The sequence below is a fragment of the Phacochoerus africanus genome, chromosome 2, assembly GCF_016906955.1.
Source record: "Phacochoerus africanus isolate WHEZ1 chromosome 2, ROS_Pafr_v1, whole genome shotgun sequence".
Lineage (NCBI taxonomy): Eukaryota > Metazoa > Chordata > Mammalia > Artiodactyla > Suidae > Phacochoerus > Phacochoerus africanus.
The window spans coordinates 275754907-275776989 of record NC_062545.1 but is presented as its reverse complement, the minus strand read 5'-3'; the positions used below and the strand labels follow the sequence as shown (position 1 = coordinate 275776989).

The window sequence follows — 22083 nt, the reverse complement described above, 5'->3', positions numbered from 1 at the left end:
AACATTTGACGCTATTGCAGCTGATACTGCATTGATGAACAGTGAGTTACGGGCAGCAATTCATATTCACATTGCAAATTCATGTATATCTACTTTCTAACCAAGAGAAAATTCCTCCCTGTATGAGTTTTTGTTATTAGGAGGGACTGATATTTATGGACTTTTGTAGGTTTCCAGGGATTTCTAGAACATGGCTTCAGGAGATGGAGGTTTCCTGAGCTTTCCACTTAACTCGAGTACATTCTTAGACCATTGCAAAATCTGTACTGTGAAAACATTGGGACTTCTGTGTATTTTCCATCAGTATCGTAGAGTTCTGAGCCGCCTTTATAGCACAAGTGTGCATTGCTTAATGGTGTTCACTGCTGACTGACTGCATTGGATTATTTTTCATGTGTCGCAGATAGTTTCTAAGCGTAGGCTCAAATTTTGTTTCGTCCGTGATAAGCTGGTCAGCAGAATGGTCAGTTCTGCGTGTGGTGGAGGCGCATTTTAAGTTGAAGGCAGGACCCGTTGTAGGAAGTGGACCCATTCTCCATCAGAATAGGCTTGAACTGTTGTTGTTTTTTTCCTTTAGTCTTTTGATGTCTTCTTTGCTGGAAACAGGCACAGAATGAGCACCTGTTGCTGGTGTACACCGGGTGGTGGTTCCACCGTAGGCTTCCTGACACGCTATGCATCCAGGACCCGCTCCAGTGAATTTCAAACAGCCGATGAAGACCTCTGCTACTGCTTGGAGTGTGTGGCTGAGTACCACAAAGCAAGGGAGGAGTTGCCCTCCTTACACGAGGTAATTTACAGTACATGGCTAGTGTAACTAGGAAGAGAATACATTTAAACTCTGTGGGCAGCATTCAGAGAACTGACAATATGCTTTAAACGTTGGAAGCCAATGTACTTCTAGTACCTGACTCATTGCCTGGTAGATAGTAGGTGCCGAGTAAGTACTGACTGAATGATAAGAGTTGAGTTGAAACCTAAAACAGAATTTTATTTTTAATGTATGTATGTACATATGTATGTATTTTTGTCTTCTGGGGCCACACCTGCTCCATACGGAGGCTGCCAGGCTAGGGGTCTAATCAGAGCTGTAGCTGCCGGCCTGCACCGCAGCCACAGCAACGCCAGATCCGAGCCGCATCTTCAACCTCCACCACCACTCACGGCAACACCAGATCCTTAACCTACGGAGCGAGGCCAGGGATTGAACCCGCAACCTCATGGTTCCTAGTCGGATTTGTTAACCACTGAGCCATGATGGGAACTCCCTAAAACAGAATATTATAATCCTCCACTTTGGTCTTTTTTTCTTTTTTCTTTTTCTTTTTTTTTTTTTTTTTTTTTTTTTTTGCTTTTTAGGGCCGCATTTGCACATATGGAAGGTCCCAGGCTAGGGGTCAAATGGGAGCTACAGCTGCCGGCCTACACCACAGCCACAGCAACTCAGAATCCGACCCGTATCTGCGACGACCTATACCGCAGCTCACGGCAATGCCAGATCCCTGACCCACTGAACAAGGCCAGGGATCGAACCTGCATCCTTGTGTATACTAGTTGGATTTGTTTCCGCTATACCACAGTGGGGACTCCCTAGTCATTTTGATATAAAACAATTTTATGAAATAAGTGGTATAAGGGTTTTTTCATTTTCGTTTGTGTTTTTGGTTTTGTGTCATTGTGTTTGACAGTGTTACATTCAATTATCTCAATGGCTTGGATTTTTTATTGGCTAATGATTTTTTTACCCTCTTTTTTTTTTTTTGTCTTTTTAGGGCTATACCTGCTGCATATAGAAGTTCCCAGGCTAGGGGTCAAATGAGAGCTCTAGCTGCCGGCCTACACCACAGCCGTAGCAGCACCAGATCTGAGCCGCATCTGCGACCTACACCACAGCTCATGGCAACACTGGATCCTTAACCCACTGAGCAAGGGCAGGGATCAAACCTACATCTTCATGGATGCTCTTCGGCTTTGTGACTGCTGAGCCACGATGGGAACTCCCTTTTTTTTTTGTCTTTTGTCTTTTTTGTTGTTGTTGTTGTTGCTATTTTTTGGGCCGCTCCCTCGGCATATGGAGGTTCCCAGGCTAGGGGTTGAATTGGAGCTGTAGCCACCGGCCTACACCAGAGCCACAGCAACACGGGATCCGAGCCGCGTCTGCAACCTACACCACAGCTCACGGCAACGCCGGATCGTTAACCCACTGAGCAAGGGCAGGGACCGAACCCGCAACCTCATGGTTCCCAGTCGGATTCGTTAACCACTGCGCCACGACGGGAACTCCAGAACTCCCATTTTTTAAGTGGGTAAATGGTATAAAGCAATAAGGATAAGCTTATTTTTCAGTCACAGTAACCAGAGTAAAACATGCGGTTTTAAATATGTGGCTTTGAAAATTTGGTTTATTACGTTTATATGATGAAAAATGGAACACAGATCATGGAGATATGTGTAATAATAGAGAAAGGAGGAGAGGGGGAGTTCCCTTTGTGGCTCAGCAGTTAATGAACCCGACTAGGTTCCATGACGACGTGGCCTGTGGCGTAGGCCGGCAGCTGTAGCTCCGATTGACCCCTGGCCTGGGAACTTCCATATGTCGTGGGTGCAGCCCTAGAAAGCAAAAAAAAAAAAAAAAAAAAAAACCGAAAAACAACAACAAAAAACCGGTCATGCTTTACGTACTACTCATGTTCATGTATCATAAAAGCCAGTTTTAGACTTAGTGGCTGTTCTCTTCAAATAAATCTGATATACGATGTTAAATACTTGAAACTTCCAAATTTTTGCACTTAGGAAGTGGCTTTCTGGAAAGATCATCACATCCAGTGTGTTTTGTTGATGATAAACCTTAAAGCACTCTGCCTGGTTTTTCTTTTCCTGTAGACTTTATGGGAACTAGAAACCATACGTCTCATAAATCACTTTGAAAAATCCATGAAGGCCGAAATTGAAGATGACGACGAGTTATATATAGTAGACAACAATGGAGAGGCACAGCTGTTTGACTTCACTGGTCAAGACTTTGAAAATAAGCTTCGAGTTCCACTTCTGGAAATACTGAAATATCCTTACCTGCTTTTGCATGAGCGTGTTAGTGAGTATCTTGGGTGTTCCACAGTTATATCAGTTTTACTATTAAGAATTTTGGTTCGTCTATATTGAAAACCTGTTAAACATATAATTAGGATACCTAATATTATCCCAACACTTTATTATGACAGTTTTCAAACACATAAATAAGTGAAAACCATAGACATACCACATAAATTCTACAGTTGTTAACATCCTGCTGTATTTGCTTTATCCCAAACTTACTCATCAATCCGTTCAGTTAAATTTTTTTTTTGTTCTTTTTGTCTTTTTAGGGTCACACCCGTGGCATATGGAGGTTTCCAGGCTAGGGGTCGAATCGGAGCTGTAGCCTCCGCCCTTCGCCGCAGCCACAGCAATGCTAGATCTGAGCTGTGTCTGCAACCTACATCACAGCTCACGGCAACGCCGGATCCTTAACCCACTGAGTGAGGCTAGGGATCGAACCCACATCCTCATGGATGCTAGTCGGGTTCCTGCTGAGCCACGAAGGGAACTCCCCATTCAGTTCATTTTTATTTTTGTCATCTGCCTATAGCAGGGTTTCTTTTTCATTGTCGGCACTGTTGACCTTTTGGCCTGGGTGATTCTTTGTTGTGGGGGCTGTGCTGTCCCTTGTAGGATGTTTGCCAGAGTCCCTGGCCTCTCTCCACTAGATGCCAGTAGTGCTTTGCTCTCCCCACTGCTGCAGTTGTGACAACCAAAAATGTCTTGGAGTTCCCGTTGTGGCGTAGTGGAAACAAATCCGACCAGGAACGATGAGCTTTCGGGTTCTACCCCTGGCCTTGCTCAGTGATTTAAGGATCTGGCGTTGCTGTAGCTGTGGCTTAGGCCGGCATTTGTAGCTCCTGTTGGACCCCTAGTCTGGAAACCTCCTATGCCGTGCGTGCGGCCCTAGAAAGAAAAGTCTCCAGATGTTGTCAAGTGTCGCCTGGGGAGCTGGGGGTCGGGGAGAGGCCGGGTTGTCCTGGGTTGAGAGCCATGGGCCTGCAGTGGTTTTCACCAGTCAGTGTGGCGTAGCATGTTGTGGTTGGCTGCTGAGATGGTAGTCGTTTATGTTCACATTTCTTCATGTGGGTCTCTTGAAGACATTGTCCTCATCCATCAGATCTAGCAAAATAACAGTATCTTTAAGGCATCTACCTTAGCTAGCCCATGTTCAGATTTTCCTAACACACTTTCTTCCCCTATAACTTTGGCTTGGCTGAGACCAAGAGGTTGCCTTGTAGATTGATGAACTTGCTGGATTTTTCTGATTGCTTCCTGGTCGTGTAATTTAACTTGTTTCTCTAACCTCTGTATTTTCAGTAAACTGAAGTTATCTAAAGATATGTTAGAGAAATCAGTTCTTTCTAAATAAATTCAAAATAATTAGATTTTCAAATTCTAACAAAGCATTTTTCAGGCATTTGTTGAAGACTATCCTGTCTAGGAGTTCTCTGGTGACCTAGTGTGTTAAGGATCTGGCATTGTCGGCTGTGGCTCTGGTTACTGCTGTGGTGTGTGTTCGACCCCTGGCCCAGGAACTTCTCTGTGCTGTGTGTGCAGCCTTAAACAAAACAAAACAAAACAAAACAGAAAATGTCCAGAAAACTGTATAAACTTAATGATTTTTTCATAAACTAAGCACACTTGTGTGTAGCCAGCACCCAGATCAAGAAACAACATCCTCAAGGCCTCCGGAGCTCTCCTCTTGCTTTTCCAGCCACTATTCCTCCTCCCCAAAGGCAGTCACTGTCACTGCATGTTCTTTGAAGCTTCTGAAAAGAGCACTGAGGAAATTTCCATAAACAACAGTGATTAGAGTAGCACTGGCACCGTAGCTTAGACAGTGCAGTCCATAAGGAAACCAGGTACATTTAGTGTTTGATGATGATGGCATTTCAAACCAGTGGAGAAAATGGATTCCTCAATAACTGAGAGGAGGACAGAAGAACCATTTGGGGGTGAATTGCTCTGGTACCAGGTAAAGTCCACATGAGTCAAGAGGTAAAATGCCCCTGGGGTTGGACCTGCCGTCATACTTGTTAGAAGGTACCTATGGAGATCATGACGCCCAGTGTGTGAGGAGATGTACGTGCTAGTACATAGTACAGTCAGAGGAATTCAGTTAAAAAAAAAAAAGAACAACTTTTCATTTAATACATACAAGCAACCGGAAGAGCCAGGTGTGGGCAACTTAATAAAGTTGATGGGATTTATGTCTTTATTTACTGCCTTGTTTTTTTCTGTTTAGATGAATTATGTGTAGAAGCACTTTGCCGGATGGAACAAGCTAATTGCTCCTTTCAGGTTTTTGACAAACATCCAGGGATCTATTTATTCCTGGTCCACCCAAACGAAATGGTGAGTGAGGGTTAGGCAGTGGACGGTGGTGTTTGATTTTCGCACCTGGTGATAACTAGAATAGAGGGTTTGATGTGTATTTTGTTTAAAATATTTGCCAAAATTATTCTCTTGTTGTAAAATTACTGTAGTTAAGGAGAGGTTGCTGCTGGGGGTGGGGGTGGGGGTGTCAAAGAAGAGGAGATTTAAGAGCATAGGGTACTGCCTTTTTTTTTTTTTTTTTTTTTGGTCTTTTTAGGGTGGCACTGGCGGCATATGGAGGTTCCCAGGCTCTAGGGGTCAAATTGGAGCTGTGGCCGCAGGCCTACACCACAGCCACAGCAACGCGGGACCCGAGCCGTGTCTGCAACCTACACCACAGCTCACGGGAACGCCGGATCGTTAACCCACTGAGCAAGAGCAGGGATCGAACCTGTGTCCTCATGGATGCTTAGTCGGAAACCTTTCCGCTAAGCCATGGAGGAACTCCTGTAGGATACTACTTCTGAGAGGTGATGCTTCAATTTGAAAGACAAGGGAATAATTTGAACTTCTTTCGGTGTGTCGACCTGAACAAAATGCGGAGGGACTGTTCTCTCATGCTTTCCTTACATGCCTGCCCGTCCTGCTCCAAGCACGTGGAAATACCATTTAAATCATTTGAGGAGTTCCTGTTGTGGCTCAGCAGGTTAAAAACCTCACATAGTCTCTGTAAGGATGCAGGTTCAATCCCTGGCCTCACTTAGTGGGTTAAGGATCTGGCGTTGCCATGAGCTGTGGTATAGGTTGCAGATGCAGCTCGGTTCCCATGTTCCTGTGGCTGTGGTGTAGGCCGGCGGCTACAGCTCTGATTGGACCCCTAGCCTGGGAACCTTCATATGCCGTGGGTGTGGCGCTAAAAAGACAAAAAAAATTACAGACGTATCAAGGTCAATGGTGTAATGATTAACTCCACATAACCGTCACTGTGCTTCCTCTGTTGTCAGTATATGGTCACTGGTTTACTCCCCTTTGGTTTAGTTAGTGCACATCTTAAACACGAGAGCATTTCATCCATAAAATACTTCAGTATATGTCTCTGAAAGACAAGGATTTAAAGTCATATTTCCGGAGTTCCTGTCATGGCTCAGTGGTTAACGAATCCCACTAGGAACCATGAGGTTGCGGGTTTGGTCCCTGCCCTTGCTCAGTGGGTTAATGATCCGGCGTTGCCGTGAGCTGTGGTGTAGGTCGCAGACGCGGCTCGGATCCCGCGTTGCTGTGGCTGTGGTGTAGGCCAGCGGCTGTAGCTCCGATTCGACCCCTGGCCTGGGAACCTCCATATGCCATGGGAGCGGCCCTAGAAAAGGCAGAAGACAAAAATAAATAAATAAATAAATAAAATCATATTTCTAGTCAGTGTTTAAATGAATGGAAGTGATTGTCTCAAACTGCCTTACTCGGGTAGCTTGTTCAGATCAGGATCCAGTATAGTTGACACCGTGCATTACAGTCGCCCCTTGGACAGCATGGGTTTGAATTGCACGAGTCCACTTAACACAGAGATTCTTTTCAAGAGCATGTGGTGTATAGTACAACGTGATCTGAGGTTAGTTGAATCTGCAGTGCAGGACTTTGGATGTGGAGGTTGTAATGGGTGTGTTATATTCAAATTTTTAAGCCCACAAAGGTGCCCCAACCGCTGTTTGTTGTTCAAAGTTTGACTGTAAATTACTATCTTGTGTCTTTTTTTTTTTTTTTTTATTGTGGACCTTTTGGCTTATTTTCATTAAAAATCATTTTTTTCCTGAAGTCCTTTATATAGTTTCTCTTCCATTTTTATTGAGATGTAATTGACATTGCAACACTGTATAAGTTTATGTACAACAAAATGATTTTTCTTTATTGAAATACAGTTGATGTCTTTTTTTTTTTTAGAAAGTTTTTTCTTTTATTTATTTATTTATTTATTTATCTTTTTGCTATTTCTTGGGCCGCTCCCTCGGCATATGGAGGTTCCCAGGCTAGGGGTCGAATCGGAGCTGCAGCCACTGGCCTACGCCAGAGCCACAGCAATGCGGGACCCGAGCCGCGTCTGCAACCTACACCACAGCTCATGGCAACGCCGGATCCTTAACCCACTGAGCAAGGGCAGGGATCGAACCCGCAACCTCATGGTTCCTCGTCGGATTCGTGAACCACTGCGCCACGACGGGAACTCCGGATGTCTCTTTTTTAAAACCTGTATAGAATCCTGTTTTACGTAGGTCCTTGCCGTATGCGGGCAGTTGGTTGTTGAAGGAAGTAACAAAGCTGTGGCCCTTCCAGGTGCGGCGTTGGGCTATCCTGACGGCAAGGAACTTGGGGAAGGTGGACAGAGATGATTATTATGACCTGCAGGAGGTTTTGACTTGCATGTTTAAAGTCATCGAGTTGGGGCTCTTAGAACGTCCTGAAATTTATACCACTTCTGTCCTTGAGAAGGGCAAACTGATTCTTCTGCCCTCGCACATGTATGATACTACCAACTACAAAAGCTATTGGTTAGGTGAGTATTGTTCCTGTGCAAATGTAATTAGTATTTTGTAATAGTTCTTAGGATTTTCCTGCAAAAGAAGTGATTTCGTTTGGTAATCTGATCAGAATTGCTAAATAAAGGATTACATAGTTCCCGGTTCTTGTTCTGTCATTAAATTGACAACTGTTACATCTTGTTATTAAGCTTTCTTTGTCCTAGAAATCAGTTGTATAAGAGGTATATTTTCATGTGTGGTAAATAGATCTTCTATGTAAGGCAGTGTTAACTATAACAAAATATTAGCATAGTAGCTGACCTTAATAGGCTTTGATCTACTTTATTTTTTTTTTTAAACTGTTTTTTGCTTTTTAGGGCCACTGCTGCGGGCTTATGGAGGTTCCCAGGCTAAGGGTCAAATCTGAGCTGCAGCTGCCAACCTACACCACGGCCACAGCAATGGCAGATCTAAGCCGTGTCTGCAACCTACTCCACAGTTCATGGCAATGCTAGATCCTTAACCCACTGAGCAAGGTCAGGTATCGAACCTGCATCCTCTCGGATCTAGTTAGGTTCGTGACCTGCTGAGCCATGACAGGAACTCTGTCTTTGATCTACTTTAAAAAGAGGTTTAAGGAGTTCCCTGGTGGCTCAATGGGTTAAGGATCCAGCGTTGCCACTGCTGTGGCATGGGTTCAATCCCTGGCCCAGCAATTCCCACGTGCTGTGAGGGTGGCCAAAAAAAATGGTTTAACACCTCTTTTCCCACCTGTAAAATATTTCCTGGCAGAAAGGATTTCAACAGGTTCTGTACTGACTTAAAACAGTTCTGTCCTACTTCATTGATTCTAGGTCTTATAGTCATGTGTTATATTTGGCAGTGATTTGTACCTGAAGTATGGTGATCTTGAAATCTAAGGGTCTTAGGTTCTGTGAGGTACAGTGTGTGGTAGTCATCTTGAAGGTTGTTTTCTAACCCAGTTCATGCCACCTTCCATGTTTCTTCAGCCTGAAGTTCTCTTCTGTGGAGCAGGTGTGTATGACTATCTCAGACCCAGTGGGTGAGGAACTGGATACTATGGTGCTTTGTCTTATTACTGCCTTTAAGTTATTCTTTTGCCAACCAAACTGGAAAAGGCTTTTAAACAGTGTTATTTAATCAATGCAAGAAAATTGTACATGATCTTACAGGGATTTGCATGTTGCTGACCATTCTTGAGGAGCAAGCCATGGATTCACTGTTGTTGGGCCCAGACAAACAAAATGATTTTATGCAATCAATACTTCACACCATGGAGAGACAATCAGATGGTAAAAACCTTTATTTCCTGCTTCTGTGATGATGGCGCACTTTGAGAATACTAGTGTCACTGGAAGGATTTGGCTCTATGATGTAGAGAAAAAAAATGAAAGTTTTATCGTTTAGGTCACAGACTCAGAATTTTAAGTTCTGACCTTGAGAATTTAACTCGACACCTTACTTTCAGAAAAGAAGAAACTGAAGCCCAAGGACGTTAACTTTTTCACATTGAAATACCCAGTTAGTGGTAGAATCAAAACTAGAACCTAGGAGTTCCCGTTGGGGCTCAATGGGTTAAGAATCTCACTAGTATCCATGAGGTTGTGGGTTCCATCCCTGGCCTTACTCAGCGGGTTAAAGGATCCGGTGTTGTCATGAGTTGTGTTGTAGGTCGTAACGAGGCTCGGATCTGGTATTGCTCTCACGAGGGCTGGGAGCTGCAGCTCTGATTTGCCCCCTAGCGTGGGAACTTCCGTATGCTGCAGGTGCAGCCCTAATAAGGAAAAAAAAAAAAAAGGCTAGAACCTAATGGAGGTAAATTTCTGGTGACACGGTAGTTAAAATTGTGCAGAGAGCCTCCTCTGCCCCAGTATCTCCCTTCTGCCTGATCTTTCATTTCTCTTTGGTTCACCATGTCCAGCATGGGGGCCTCCAGCCAAATGTGGCTGTTTAAATCGATGAAATTTAAATAAAAATAACAATTCAGGTGTTCAGTCCCACTAGTTGTACCTCAAGAGCACCTGTGCCTAGTTGCTCCCGAATTGAACAGAGCGGGCATAAGACCATTTCCATCATCCCAGAAGGTTCCCTCGGGCGGTGCTGTGCAGAGTCTTGAAATTGTCGTGTTTGTTACTGGAGCCCAGCTCTGTTTTGCTCATGGTTTTTTCAGGCTGATCAGGGAGAATCTGTACTAGTGTTTCTGATTTTTCCTCTTTATGAAGGAATGAGTCAGGGAAGACTCAGCATACCAAATCCTATGAAAACATGACAAATGCTTTTTCCCCACATTTACTTCTCTGTAGACAACTTCAGTGTGGATATGAAATCTTTTGTGGGATGTTCTGAAATGTGTAAATGTTATATTTGGATCATATACATTTTGTTGCTAGACTCTTCTGATTAATGTTACTACTAATTTGCTTACTAGCATTAACTACGTAAATTGTTCATTTTTTTTTTTTTTTTTGTCTTTTTGCTATTTCTTGGGCTGCTACCGAGGCATATGGAGGTTCCCAGGCTAGGGGTCGAATTGGAGCTGTAGCCACCGGCCTACGCCAGAGCCACAGCAACACGGGATCCGAGCCGCGTCTGCAACCTACACCACAGCTCACGGCAACGCCGGATCATTAACCCACTGAGCAGGGGCAGGGACCGAACCCGCAGCCTCGTGGTTCCTAGTCGGACTCGTTAACCACTGCGCCACGACGGGAACTCCGTAAATTGTTCATTCTTTCCCTGTGCTTTGCACATATATTTCTGTCCTCAGTGTTAATCCAGCTCCCCTAACCTCCATCAAAATGAGTCACCTCTTTAAGAAACCTTCCATAATTGTCTTCAGCTAACTCGATGACTTTCTTTCTTATTTGAGAGTATCCTAGACATAAGATATTATGTCAGCTGCAGCAGAGGATGAAAAAATATGTGAGAAGTTCTACACAAATGACTACCATTTAAAAAAAAAGAAAGGTAGACTTTAAGAGCCCCGAAAGAGATCAGGCAGAAAGTTCTGGGGATGTCAGTGATTGAGTGAGTTGGAGCATGTGTCTCAGAAGAGTACTGTAGATTAAATGGCTGGAGAGTGGTTAATGTAGGGACAGGCATTTGAGCTGGACTTAAGAATGTTGAGGTTTTTTGCTGGGTGATGCTGATAGTGAAGGCATTTTGGTCCTATTTGGAAAAAGCCAGCTGTCTTTTTGGGGGGGGGGCTATATATTTATGTATCTTTTGTATTTTCTTGGCTATCTATATGTAAGTGTAACAAAATAAATCTGGAGAGAACCAGTAGAGTAGGATCTTCTAAGTGCTTGACTGAGACTTTGGCTTTTTTAGAAGATGTTAAGAAGCAATGGAAGGTCTTGCGTAGGGCAGGGTTTTGCAACTGCGTGTTCAGTAGAGAAGAGGAAAGGGCGAGGGCTGCGGACTCCTGCCAGCTGGATGGGATGGGGATTCTGCCCTTTATGCCAGCCAGGTGGCAACCACAGTTCAGGGCCGTGCTGAACCTGAAGTTCTTGCATCATGGGCTTTGTTTAGATCTGTAAATACGAAGTTTTTCCTAGGCTTTTTTCCTGTTATTTGTTTAGGGTGGGGTTATAAAGGTTGGGAAGAAGCTGAGTAGGAAAGATTCTGTCAGGTGTGGCAAACAGGATGAGGAAGTTGTTTATATCGCATGGAAGAATTGATTAGAGATGCATTGCCTTAAAAAATGCAAATACCTTTTGAAAATGTGCCACCTTTCTGGAACCTGTAGCTGGCAACCCTTTGAATGACTCGCTGCTTTGTTTTGTTGTTACCCTGGTAAAGAGTGCTTCGTTTCTCGACGTGCTTTAGTGCCTTTTGCTGATTGTTTCGCAGCTTGACCGCCACCCCGTGTGTTTCAGATGGTAGTGTGGATCCTTTCTGGCCAGCATTACACTGCTTCATGGTGATTCTGGATCGTCTCGGATCTAAGGTCTGGGGTCAACTCATTGATCCTATTGAGGCATTTCAAACCATCATCAACAATGTGAGCTACAACAGAGAGATCCAAAACATACGGAACAGCTCTGTGAGGTTTGTCCAGTTGACGTGTCAGGATTTCAGACAGTCTGTGTGAGGAAGTCTGTTGCAACTGACTTAACAAGAAGGGGTTTTTTTCTTCATTTCAGTAATTTCTATTTATTCTTAATATTTAAGGATGAAGTTAGAACCGGACTCTTATCTGGATGATATGGTGACTTGCAGCCAGATTGTGTACAATTATAATCCTGAAAAGACCAAAAAGGTACAAGACGTTTTGAGAATTCAAATGATAGAGTTTGCCTTCATAGTATAGTCAGTGTTTTATGTAAGTAGTTGAATTGCCAATTTCGTGATATGTAACTGTTCTTTTTTTTTTTTGGCCGCATCTGTGGCACATGGAGGTTCCCAGACTAGGGGTTCAGTTGGAGCTACAGCTGCCGACCTACACCACAGCTCACAGCAACGCTGGATCCTTTACCCACTGATCGAGGCCAGGGATTGAACCCGAAACCTCGTGGTTCCTAGTTGGATTTGTTTCCGCTTCGAGGTGGTGGGAACTCCCCACTGTTCCTTTTATTCTTTTTTTTTTTGTTTGTCTTTTTGCTATTTCTTGGGCCGCTCCCGCGGCATGTGGAGGTTCCCAGGCTAGGGGTTGAATCGGAGCTGTAGCCACCGGCCTACACCAGAGCCACAGCCACGCGGGATCCGAGCCGCGTCTGCAACCTACACCACAGCTCACGGCAACGCCGGATCCTTAACCCACTGAGCAAGGGCAGGGACCGAACCCGCAACCTCATGGTTCCTCGTCGGATTCGTTAACCACTGTGCCATGACGGGAACTCCCGAAAGATTAATTTTTAAGGAGAGCTAGGAAGGGAGGAATGTTTGTAGCATGGGGGGGATAAATTACATGACTAGAAATCAAAACCAGCCAGTACATGGAGGTTTTGTAAATTTACCTTTCCTTGAAACCTTAACCTCAGAATTGAACTGTGTTCTCAGTTTCTTGGGGATATGTATATGTATGTCTGTGTATGCCAAATAGGAAAGTTGAGCAAATGCGTTTTCTTTTTACAGCTTGTATATTAAACTTATCATGAATGTTAACCTGTTTATCTGAATGTCGGTATTTCTTTCATTTTAGGATTCAGGGTGGAGATCAGCCATTTGCCCAGATTATTGTCCTAACATGTATGAAGAAATGGAAACATTAGCTAATGTGCTTCAGTCAGATATTGGTCAAGACATGCGTGTTCATAACAGCACCTTCCTGTGGTTCATTCCTTTTGTTCAGTCCCTCATGGATCTTAAGGATCTGGGCGTGGCCTACATAGTAGAGGTTATTCACCACCTGCACTCGGAAGTCAAAGACGTCCTCAACCAGACAGATGGGGTGTGTGACAAGGTCACCGAGTTCTTCCTTCTCATTTTGGTGTCAGTGATTGAACTGCATAGAAATAAAAAATGTTTGCATTTGCTGTGGGTTAGTTCGCAGCAGTGGGTGGAAGCCGTCGTAAAGTGCGCCAAGCTTCCCACCACCGCGTTTGCACGGAGTTCTGAGAAGTCATCTGGGAACTGCTCCAAAGGAACAGCAATGATATCATCTCTGTCATTGCATTCAGTGCCATCTAACTCTGTACAGCTTGCTTGTGTGCAGCTGATTAGAAGTCTCCTAAAAGAAGGTTATCAGCTGGGGCAGCAGACTCTTTGTAAGCAATTCTGGGATAAGCTCAACTTATTCCTACGAGGAAATTTATCTTTAGGTTGGCAGCTGACTAGTCAGGAAACCCATGAGTTACAAACTTGTTTAAAGCAAATTATTAGAAACATAAAAGTCAAAGTACCTCAATGCAGCACTTTTGTGGATGTGACTCCTGCATGTAAAACTCCTCCTGCGTCTTATAATAAAGAAGAGCATGAACACAAAGGGAAGAAGTCTGTGAAAGACAGGCACTGTCTGGAAAATTCCAGCCCAGCATTTTCTAAAGACCCAATGAAAGCTGATGCATGTCAAGGCCAAGAGGGTATTTTGAGCAAAGCAAGTAACGCTATAGAAGAGGGTGATGAGCAAAACTGTATGAAAGATTTGAAACCAGAAGATCGTCTTGCACCTGAGTCATGCTTAAAGCAGAGTAGTAAAAACTATTTTCCTGAAAGAACTCAAGAGCAAGTTAAAAAGAGTGCAAGGAAGCATAAGTCTGTAAAAGAGAATTCCTCGCATACACCACAGAATTGTACTTCAAGAAGTGGTCCGGAAAGTGTGTTTGACAGAGGACCAGCACCATCAACACACTTGTCGACTGATTCTCTGGAAAAGGTGTCCACATCAAATGAGGATTTCTCTCTAAGGGATGATGCTCTTGGCAGAACCTCCAAAGGAAAAAGTAAGGCACAGAAAAATGAGGTGTGCGCTAAGTTATCACATGTAATGAAAAAGCAACACAAGAATAGTGGCCCTGTCAGTAATGCTGTCACTGTAGACGACAACCTGAGCGTGCCTAGCCTTGAGCGCTTCCGTTCAAAGAAAGATGCGGGAGGGCAGAAGGGAGATGGCTGCTGCATACACAATCTCTCTAATGGTATTCTGGACGATAAACACGGAGAACAGAAGTCTCAAAACAACAGTTCATTGCCAAAAAGAAACAAATAAAGAAAGAAGAAGAGTTAGATCTTTTCTCTACCCCTGAAAACAGTTGTCAAATACAGGAATATCATGTTGGTAAAGATTTGGTCTCATTTGCAGAAACAACCGATATTTTCATGAAGAAAACACCTCCCTTTAAGGACCCCGTGACGCTGCTTGAATTGACAGATAAGGAAATTAGCAAGAGTACCAGTCAGTTTTGTTCTGTTTTAGGAGAGCAGACCCCTGGCATCAGTCCTAAGTCTGACACCTTAACAGATTCTCAGGTAGACAGAGACCTCCACAAGTTATCTTTGCTAGCTCAAGCCAGTGTTACTAAGTTTCCATCAGATTCAACTCAAAAAAGTTCATCCCAGCTACAAAGAAAAGTAAAAGATGAGAAAAGATGTCTCAGAGCTAACCAAAATAATGGGGAATCCAGCCATGGACAGATTATTATTATTTCAGATTCTGATGATGATGGTGATGATGGAAGAATTCTAGGTTTTGAGAAACACATGAAACAGGATAAAACATGCACTGAGAAAGACCGCCCAGAGCAGCACACTCCAGGAGCAAATACAAATGTGGAACAGAAGGTAATAAAGGAAGAAAATACAAGATCCCCTTTGCAGTTTGAGGAATCTGATTCTCAGTTTTTCGAGTTTGAAAGTCCATATGAAGTGTTTTCAGTTTGGCAAGATGGGAAACCAGACAAGAATTCAGTTCAACAGGACGAAAAGTCATGCTTGACTTATATAGGTGATATCACAAATGATTGGGGTTATGATACAGATTATATATCTGAACAGGTCATTAGAGAGGTAGAGGGCGTTGAACAGGCAGAACCACAGAGCAGCAGTGTTTCTGTTAAGGAATTTTATGAAATTGATGTAAAAAAACCCAAGCGAAAACGATACGAAAATTCTGTGGCTGAAGATCCTGTAAGGCCTTCCTCTTCTATCAGAAATGAGGGCCAGTCTGATACTGAGAGAGATCTGCCTGAAAATGGTCTTAAAAGTACAGACAAAAGGACTAGAGCTGATGCAAGTGTTAAGAGAGCCACTGAGGTTTCTCTAAAGAAGTCTTCTAAGCTTCGCACTCACTCCAAACCTATCAGGAGAGTCCCACTTTCTGAAACTCCAAAGAAAACACATGCAGAGACTAAAAAAGGGCAGAGTAAAAGTTCAAATTACCTAAGTTGTAGAACCACTCCTGCTGTAGTGCCAGCAAAGAAATTTCGCAAGTGTCCTGAACCCACTTCAATAGCGGAGAAACTTGGTCTGAAAAAGCGTCCTCGTAAGGCATTCGAGTTGTCACAGCCATCTTTAGATAGTTTGGCGCAATTACGGGACCATGGCAAAACTGTCGGAGCGGTTGATACCCAGAGAAAGACCAAATTAATTGCTGCTCAGTCTCTGTCTGTCAAAAATAATAAGAAACTGCTGACAAATCAAGACCTTCAGTTTCGAAGGCAGGTGAGACCCAAAGCACAACAGAATAGACAAGGACCCTTTGATCCTGAAAATGCAGATGCTGCCAGAGCAGGGCCACAGGCAGCCCAGAATTCTGGCATATTTGTACCAGCATCAGATAGGTCAGATTATAGTTCCAAAGGAGGAGCCGAGGTAACTGCTAACAGGAGTGGAAAACAGTTAAGAAAATGTGCATCTTCTGAACCAGAACCTATAAAAGCAAAATGTGCTTCGCGGGCACCTGATGACACTTGTCCTTTGAACCAGGATAATCCTATAGTGTTGAATGGAAGAAAACCGACAAATGAAATAGTTGCCTCCACTTCAGAGGACCCTTTAGGTGGAGGTGACCTAATAGCAACTTTGAAATCAGAGGGAGAGCCTGAATGCAACAGTGATATAGAGGAAGATGATATATTTTTAACACAGCGTGATCCTGAAGATATGGACTTGTGTTCACAAATGGAGGAAGGGAATGCTCAACTCATTGAAGTAGTTCGTGGAAAAGATACAGTTCGGGTCGAGGAAGATTCTAGGAGTCGGCCTCAGTTGGAATCTCTGAGTAGCGCAAAGTGTAAGTATAAAGATTGTGTTGAAACGATGAAAAACCAGGGTGAATACTGCTCAAAGCACTCTGAAGCCAAAGCAGCAGATGAGGATGTGTTTCGTAAACCCGGCCTGCCTCTTTCTGCATCTAAACCTTCCAGACCTTCCACTACTAAGATTTTTAGCTCAAGGACTACTTCACGAATTGCTAATCTTTCCAAGTCTTTGGAAAATGCCTCAGCACTTCCACCAACTCTAAAAAATAAGTCCAATGGGGTACAGCCTATTTCAAAAGTACTGCAGCCAGCCTCTCTGATGTCTCCGAAGCCAATGGGTGAGGTGAAGAACTTGAGCAACGTTCCCTATTCTCAGGCTCCAAGTACTTCCAACAGGCAAGGTTACAGAGGTGCATTTGGTGAGAGCAAGTCTTTCCCGGCTTCCTCGGCCGTCAGCATTCTCCTGTCATCACAGTCCATCTCCGACGCCTTCGTTAAAGAGGTCTTGAAGTGGAAGTACGAGATGTTTGTCAACTTTGATCAGTGCGGGCCCCCATCGGGTCTTTGTCAGGCCATCGCGAGACGTGTGCCTGTCAGGTTCCAAGACAGCGGAGATTATTTTAGCGTGTTTTTCCCTTTGATGATACTGAATACTTTTGAAACAGTGAGTATATATTTTCATTGTATACGTCTAGCCTTTGAAATTGCCTTCTTACCGTGCTGAGTAGTAGGGTGCAGCTAAAATAGCTGACCTCATTTCGATGAAATGTAATTTGCAGACCTCCCCATCCTTATGTCACTATTTTCTGTCGTTTTGTTGTCGTCCTTCTTAGGTCAGGATTCCCAGAGAAGGATCTTCCGATAGTTTGCCTCGAAAATACAGGCCTGAGTGGGTGCTGGCTGTGGGCTGAGGGTGAGGGGTAGAGGGAAGGGTCCAGGCACTCAGGAGATAAATATTTGCTCAGTTCCTGTTATTTTCAGTGCAGTAACCCTAGTCTGCTATCCCCAAGAACAGAGACTTAATATGTAGCTTTTTCCTGGGAATGAGGGGCAGTCCCTTCAGCCCTCCATCTAGAGATATATGTCAGGTTGCTTCCTGGTCACAGTTCAGCTTCTTAGACTTGCTAAGTCCGTTACTATTCATCCATCTGCTTTCCAGCTTCCAGAATTTTGATACTTGTCTCCTCTTCCGTTCTCTTCATCCTGTGAGTTAATCCTGTTTTTGAAACTCCCTTAGGTGTTTTAGTGGAGTTTCAAGAGGAATGTAAGGAAATGCCTGTGTTCAATCTGTCATCTTTACTTGGAAATTTTTCTCTTTTTTCGTTTTGTTTTTTTTTGTTTGTTTGTTTCTGTCTTTTGTCTTTTGAGGGCTGTACCCGCTGCACATGGAAGTTCCCAGGTTAGGGGTCAAATCAGAGCTACAGCTGCCAGTCTACACCACAGCCACAGCCAGTGGGATCTGAGCCACAGCCACAGCCAGTGGGATCTGAGCCTCATCTGGGGCCTACACCACAGCTTACGGCAGTGCTGGATCCTTTACCCACTGAGCAAGGCCAGGGATTGAACCCGAGTCCTCATGGATCCTGGTCGGGTTCATTAACCACTGAGCCATGATGAAAACTCCCCCTTTTTTTTTTTTGTCTTTTCTAGGGCTGCACCTGCAGCATATGGAGGTTCCCAGGCTAGGGATCCAATAGGAGCTGTAGCTGCCCGCCTACGCCAGAGCCACTGCAACACGGGATCCGAGCCGCGTCTGTGATCTACACCACAGCCTATGGCCACGCCGATCCTTAACCCGCTGGGGGAGGCCAGGGGTCGAACCTGCATCCTCGTGGATACCAGTCAGGTTCATTTCTGCTGAGCCACGATGGGGACTCCACCTTGCTACTTTTAATTTTCTTTCTGATGAGCCAGGGACTGTGGCATCAACCAAAGTCCTGGACCAAATCTTCTCATCCTCCTTTGGGTGTGATTTGACTTCATAATATTGTCTGCCAGTGGGATGCTCAAGTGTATTTAGACTCTTGGAGTTCCCGTTGTGGCGCAGCAGAAATGAATCCAGGAAAGCATGAGGTTGTGGGTTCGATCTCTGGCCTCGCTCAATGGGTTAAGGATCCGGCGTTGCTGTGAGCTGTGGTGTAGGTCGCAGACGCGGCTTGGATCCTGCATTGTGGTGGCTCTGACGTAGGCCGGTGGCTACAGCTCCTATTGGACCCCTAGCCTGGGAACCAACATATGCTGTGGGCGGGGCCCTAAAAAGACAAAAGACGAAAGTGTATTTAGACTCTTGACAAAGATGTGGTTGGTTTCCTATTTAGGACATGAACAGTGTGTGATTATCTAGTTGTTCTGTCTCATTGCAGGTGAAATGTAATGACATTATGTAGACTCATTCCTTGGCCCAGAAGACAAGTGAGGACAAATTCAGCTTCTAGAAATATGTCTTTTGTGTGATGTGACTGATAGAAGAAATACCTGCTTTTTAGTCTTTGCATTTAACACATGGAAGTATTAGATAAATGTACACTATTTTGACAGGGGCCAGTTTTGGTGGTCAGTTTTGACAAATTCTCTTTCTGTCATTAAGTTTCCGTTTGCTGTCTCCATCTGCAGCCCTCTTCTGTCATCTGTGTGCGTGTGCGTGTGTGTGCGCGCGCCCGGTGTGCGTGCACATGTGCACACAGTGTGGCAGTTGGTAGGCTCACGGAGCAGGCAGAGAGAGGGTGCTCTTCCGAGGTACCAGCTGTGCTTCTCAGTGCCTGGGCACCTCATAGGGAGGTGGTTTTGCTTCTTTAGCTCGTTGCCAGTTATAGTTGGTTCTCTGAAGGCAACAAACAGGTCGACATGGTGATGAGTGACATTGGGAGGCTCTTCTGGAGACTGGGCCAAAAGCCAGAGCAGAGGGTTTTGTGCAGAGGAGCAGGGGGTGTCAAGTCTGTAATGCTCTGAGAGAGGGACTGACTGAGCATGCGTGAGCAGAGAGATGAGGCTGATGCGGCTGCAGGGAGATGGCTCGGAGGTGAAGGGGAGGAGGTGAGACTGGAGACACACGCAGTCCAGAGCCAGATGGCCCGGAAAGTGCAGGGTGGGCTTTCCCATTCCCAGCGCAGTGAGAAGACCCTGGGAGGTGTTCAGTTGGTTGGTGTGGAGGCTGGGAGAGCGCAGTATGCAGTAGTTCACTTTTTTTTTATTTAAAAAAACCCCGTTCTTGGTTGCTCAATGGGGAGTCATCTGTAGGAAGGCAAGCCTAGACTCGGACCTGTCATGGGGCTGCTCTGGGCGGTAGCTGTGGAAGTAAAGAGAAGTGAATTCAGCGGAGGTGGATTTGGAGGCAGCCTCACAGGCCGTCGTACTGATGACGGATGTGGGGCTTGAGGAGAAAGGAGGGTGCCTGGGGCTTCGGCTTAAAACGTGGCGTTAGGCGGTGTTGCTCTGTCCTAGGTGTCGGATGTGTGCGAATGACTTTGACGTTCTCTTCTGCGAGGGACCTTTGAGAAGCCAGAGGGCTGTAGTTGCGTGTGTCGAACAAATGTATGTTGTGGGAAAGCCTCGGGGCAGTGGAAGGGGGCTCAGAGTGGGAGGAAGATAGACCAGACTAGAAGAATGACTAGATGGGAATTAAGGTGGAAAAGGATTTTTTTAGATTTGCCCTTTTTCCTTCCTCTCATTTCCCCGGGTTAGAGCACTGCCCTGACGTTCCCTTGCAGTGTAAGGCCAGAAAGTGGCAGCTAGCTCCTGCCAGTCAAGAGCAGTAGGTAGCATCAGGGTGGTGCTGTGGCCCAGCTCGTGTGAGAGATGGCTGGCAGTGTGTTCGGAGTCCTCGGTTCCTGAGAGCTCGCATCCCCAAGGCCGGGTTATTGTAACCAAAGGAGCCAGAATTTTTAAGAGATAAGAACTGGGGTGGACCTACAGATTTTAGTACTAAGATGCTTATTCCCTCAGGTATATCTGCCCCACCCAGCCAGTTCTTCCTTTACCCCATTGTTCCGCAGAGGCACAAAAACTAGGTGGTGGCAGGGTGTAGCCCCCTGTCCCCCCAGGGTGCCTCTCCAGCCAGTGTGCCTAGTATTCCTAGGGAGTGTGACTTCAGAGGGGACTCTAGTCACTATAAAAGTGAAAAGCTGAACCATATAGAGCAGAAAAGCACAATTAGTGGAGAAGACAGAATAAGATTGTAATCATAAGTGTATTAAATATTTTCAGAACATTGTACAACTATAATAAAAATTCATTTGAGGTAATTTAAAAAATATGTATTTTCAGAGATATGGGAGAAAACATGAAACATAAACAAGAGTCTAATAAAGAACAACAAATAGGAGATAGTGGAAATGAAAGATAAAATAGTTTTAATAGCTAAGTGGAATAAATGGAAAATATATAGACCTGAACAGTGAGGAAGCTAGACTATCAGATCAAAGACATTTCCCACAAAGTGTGAGGAGAGGATAGAAGTGGGAAATAGCAAAGAAACAATCGATCTGGTGGCAGTGTTACTGTATGTGTAATAAGGATCTCAAGAGACAAAAAAAGTGTACTGAAAGTTTCCTAGAAATAGAGAAAGATTTGAGAGTTCGGGTCGAGAGGGCTCTTAATATGCCGAAAGAATATACCTAAATGCACATACATCTAAAGAGTGATGGCCACAACTTAAAGTGTGTTAAAAAGACAAGAGTCAGCAATACTGTCTGCCAGAGGCACACCCAGGAAGAGCAAGAAAGATTTGTGATGAAAGGAGAGGAAATGACAATGGACGAACATGACCCCGAGAAAGCTGAATTGCACGTTTACAATCCGAGTTTATTTTAACGTGGACATAGTTCAGAGACACCGACACTAGACACCAGTAGTAGGAACAGTAGCCCATGAACATGTAACATGACGAACATGTATGCATGGAAGAATATAATCTCAAAGCAACCGTTGACGCCACCACATGGTCTTCCAGGTGGTGGCACCATTGGACATTCCCACCAGCAGTAAATTGAGAGTTGCTGTTGCTCCTCGGCCTCGTCAGCATGGGGCTGGCAGGGTTCCAGGTCTCGCCCAGTCCAGCAGGTGTGTCGTGGTATCTCATTTCGGTTTGTGTTCCTTTGATGACATGCTGTGGAGCAGTTTTTCGTATACTGATTTACAGCCTGATTGCTACTCGGGGAGGTCTGTCTAGGTCATTTGCGCATCTTTTTCATCAGGTTGTCTGTCCTCTGATTGAGTTGTAAGAGTTCTTTGTGTGTTTTGGATAACAGTCCTTTGTCACACGTGTATTTTGCATGTATTTGCTCCAGGTCTGTGGCTTCTCTTTTCATTCTCTTGAAGTTGTCTTTCACAGAACAAAGGCATCTAACTTCAGTGAGGTCCAGCTTAACCAATCATTTCTTTCATGGGTCATGCTTTTGGTGTTGGAGCTAAAAAGTGAGAGCTACGCTCAGGGACATTTAGGTTTTCTCCTACATTATTATTATTTTTTTCTTTTTTGCCTTTCAGGGCTGCATCTGTGGCATATGGAGGTTCCCAGG

At 44.6% G+C, this 22083-nt stretch overlaps 1 protein-coding gene across 1 annotated transcript in view; it reads left to right on the top strand.

The window, feature by feature from the left end:
• The window catches only part of SETX (senataxin), a 74733-nt gene that overhangs the window by 4738 nt on the left and 47912 nt on the right, over positions 1 to 22083 (top strand). Inside the window, 9 exon segments of the mRNA XM_047768771.1 lie at positions 607 to 790; positions 2884 to 3094; positions 5327 to 5436; positions 7723 to 7942; positions 9101 to 9220; positions 11807 to 11978; positions 12102 to 12189; positions 13072 to 14550; positions 14553 to 17231. Of these exon segments, the coding sequence (XP_047624727.1) occupies positions 614 to 790; positions 2884 to 3094; positions 5327 to 5436; positions 7723 to 7942; positions 9101 to 9220; positions 11807 to 11978; positions 12102 to 12189; positions 13072 to 14550; positions 14553 to 17231 (5256 nt within the window). The 5' untranslated portion in view covers positions 607 to 613.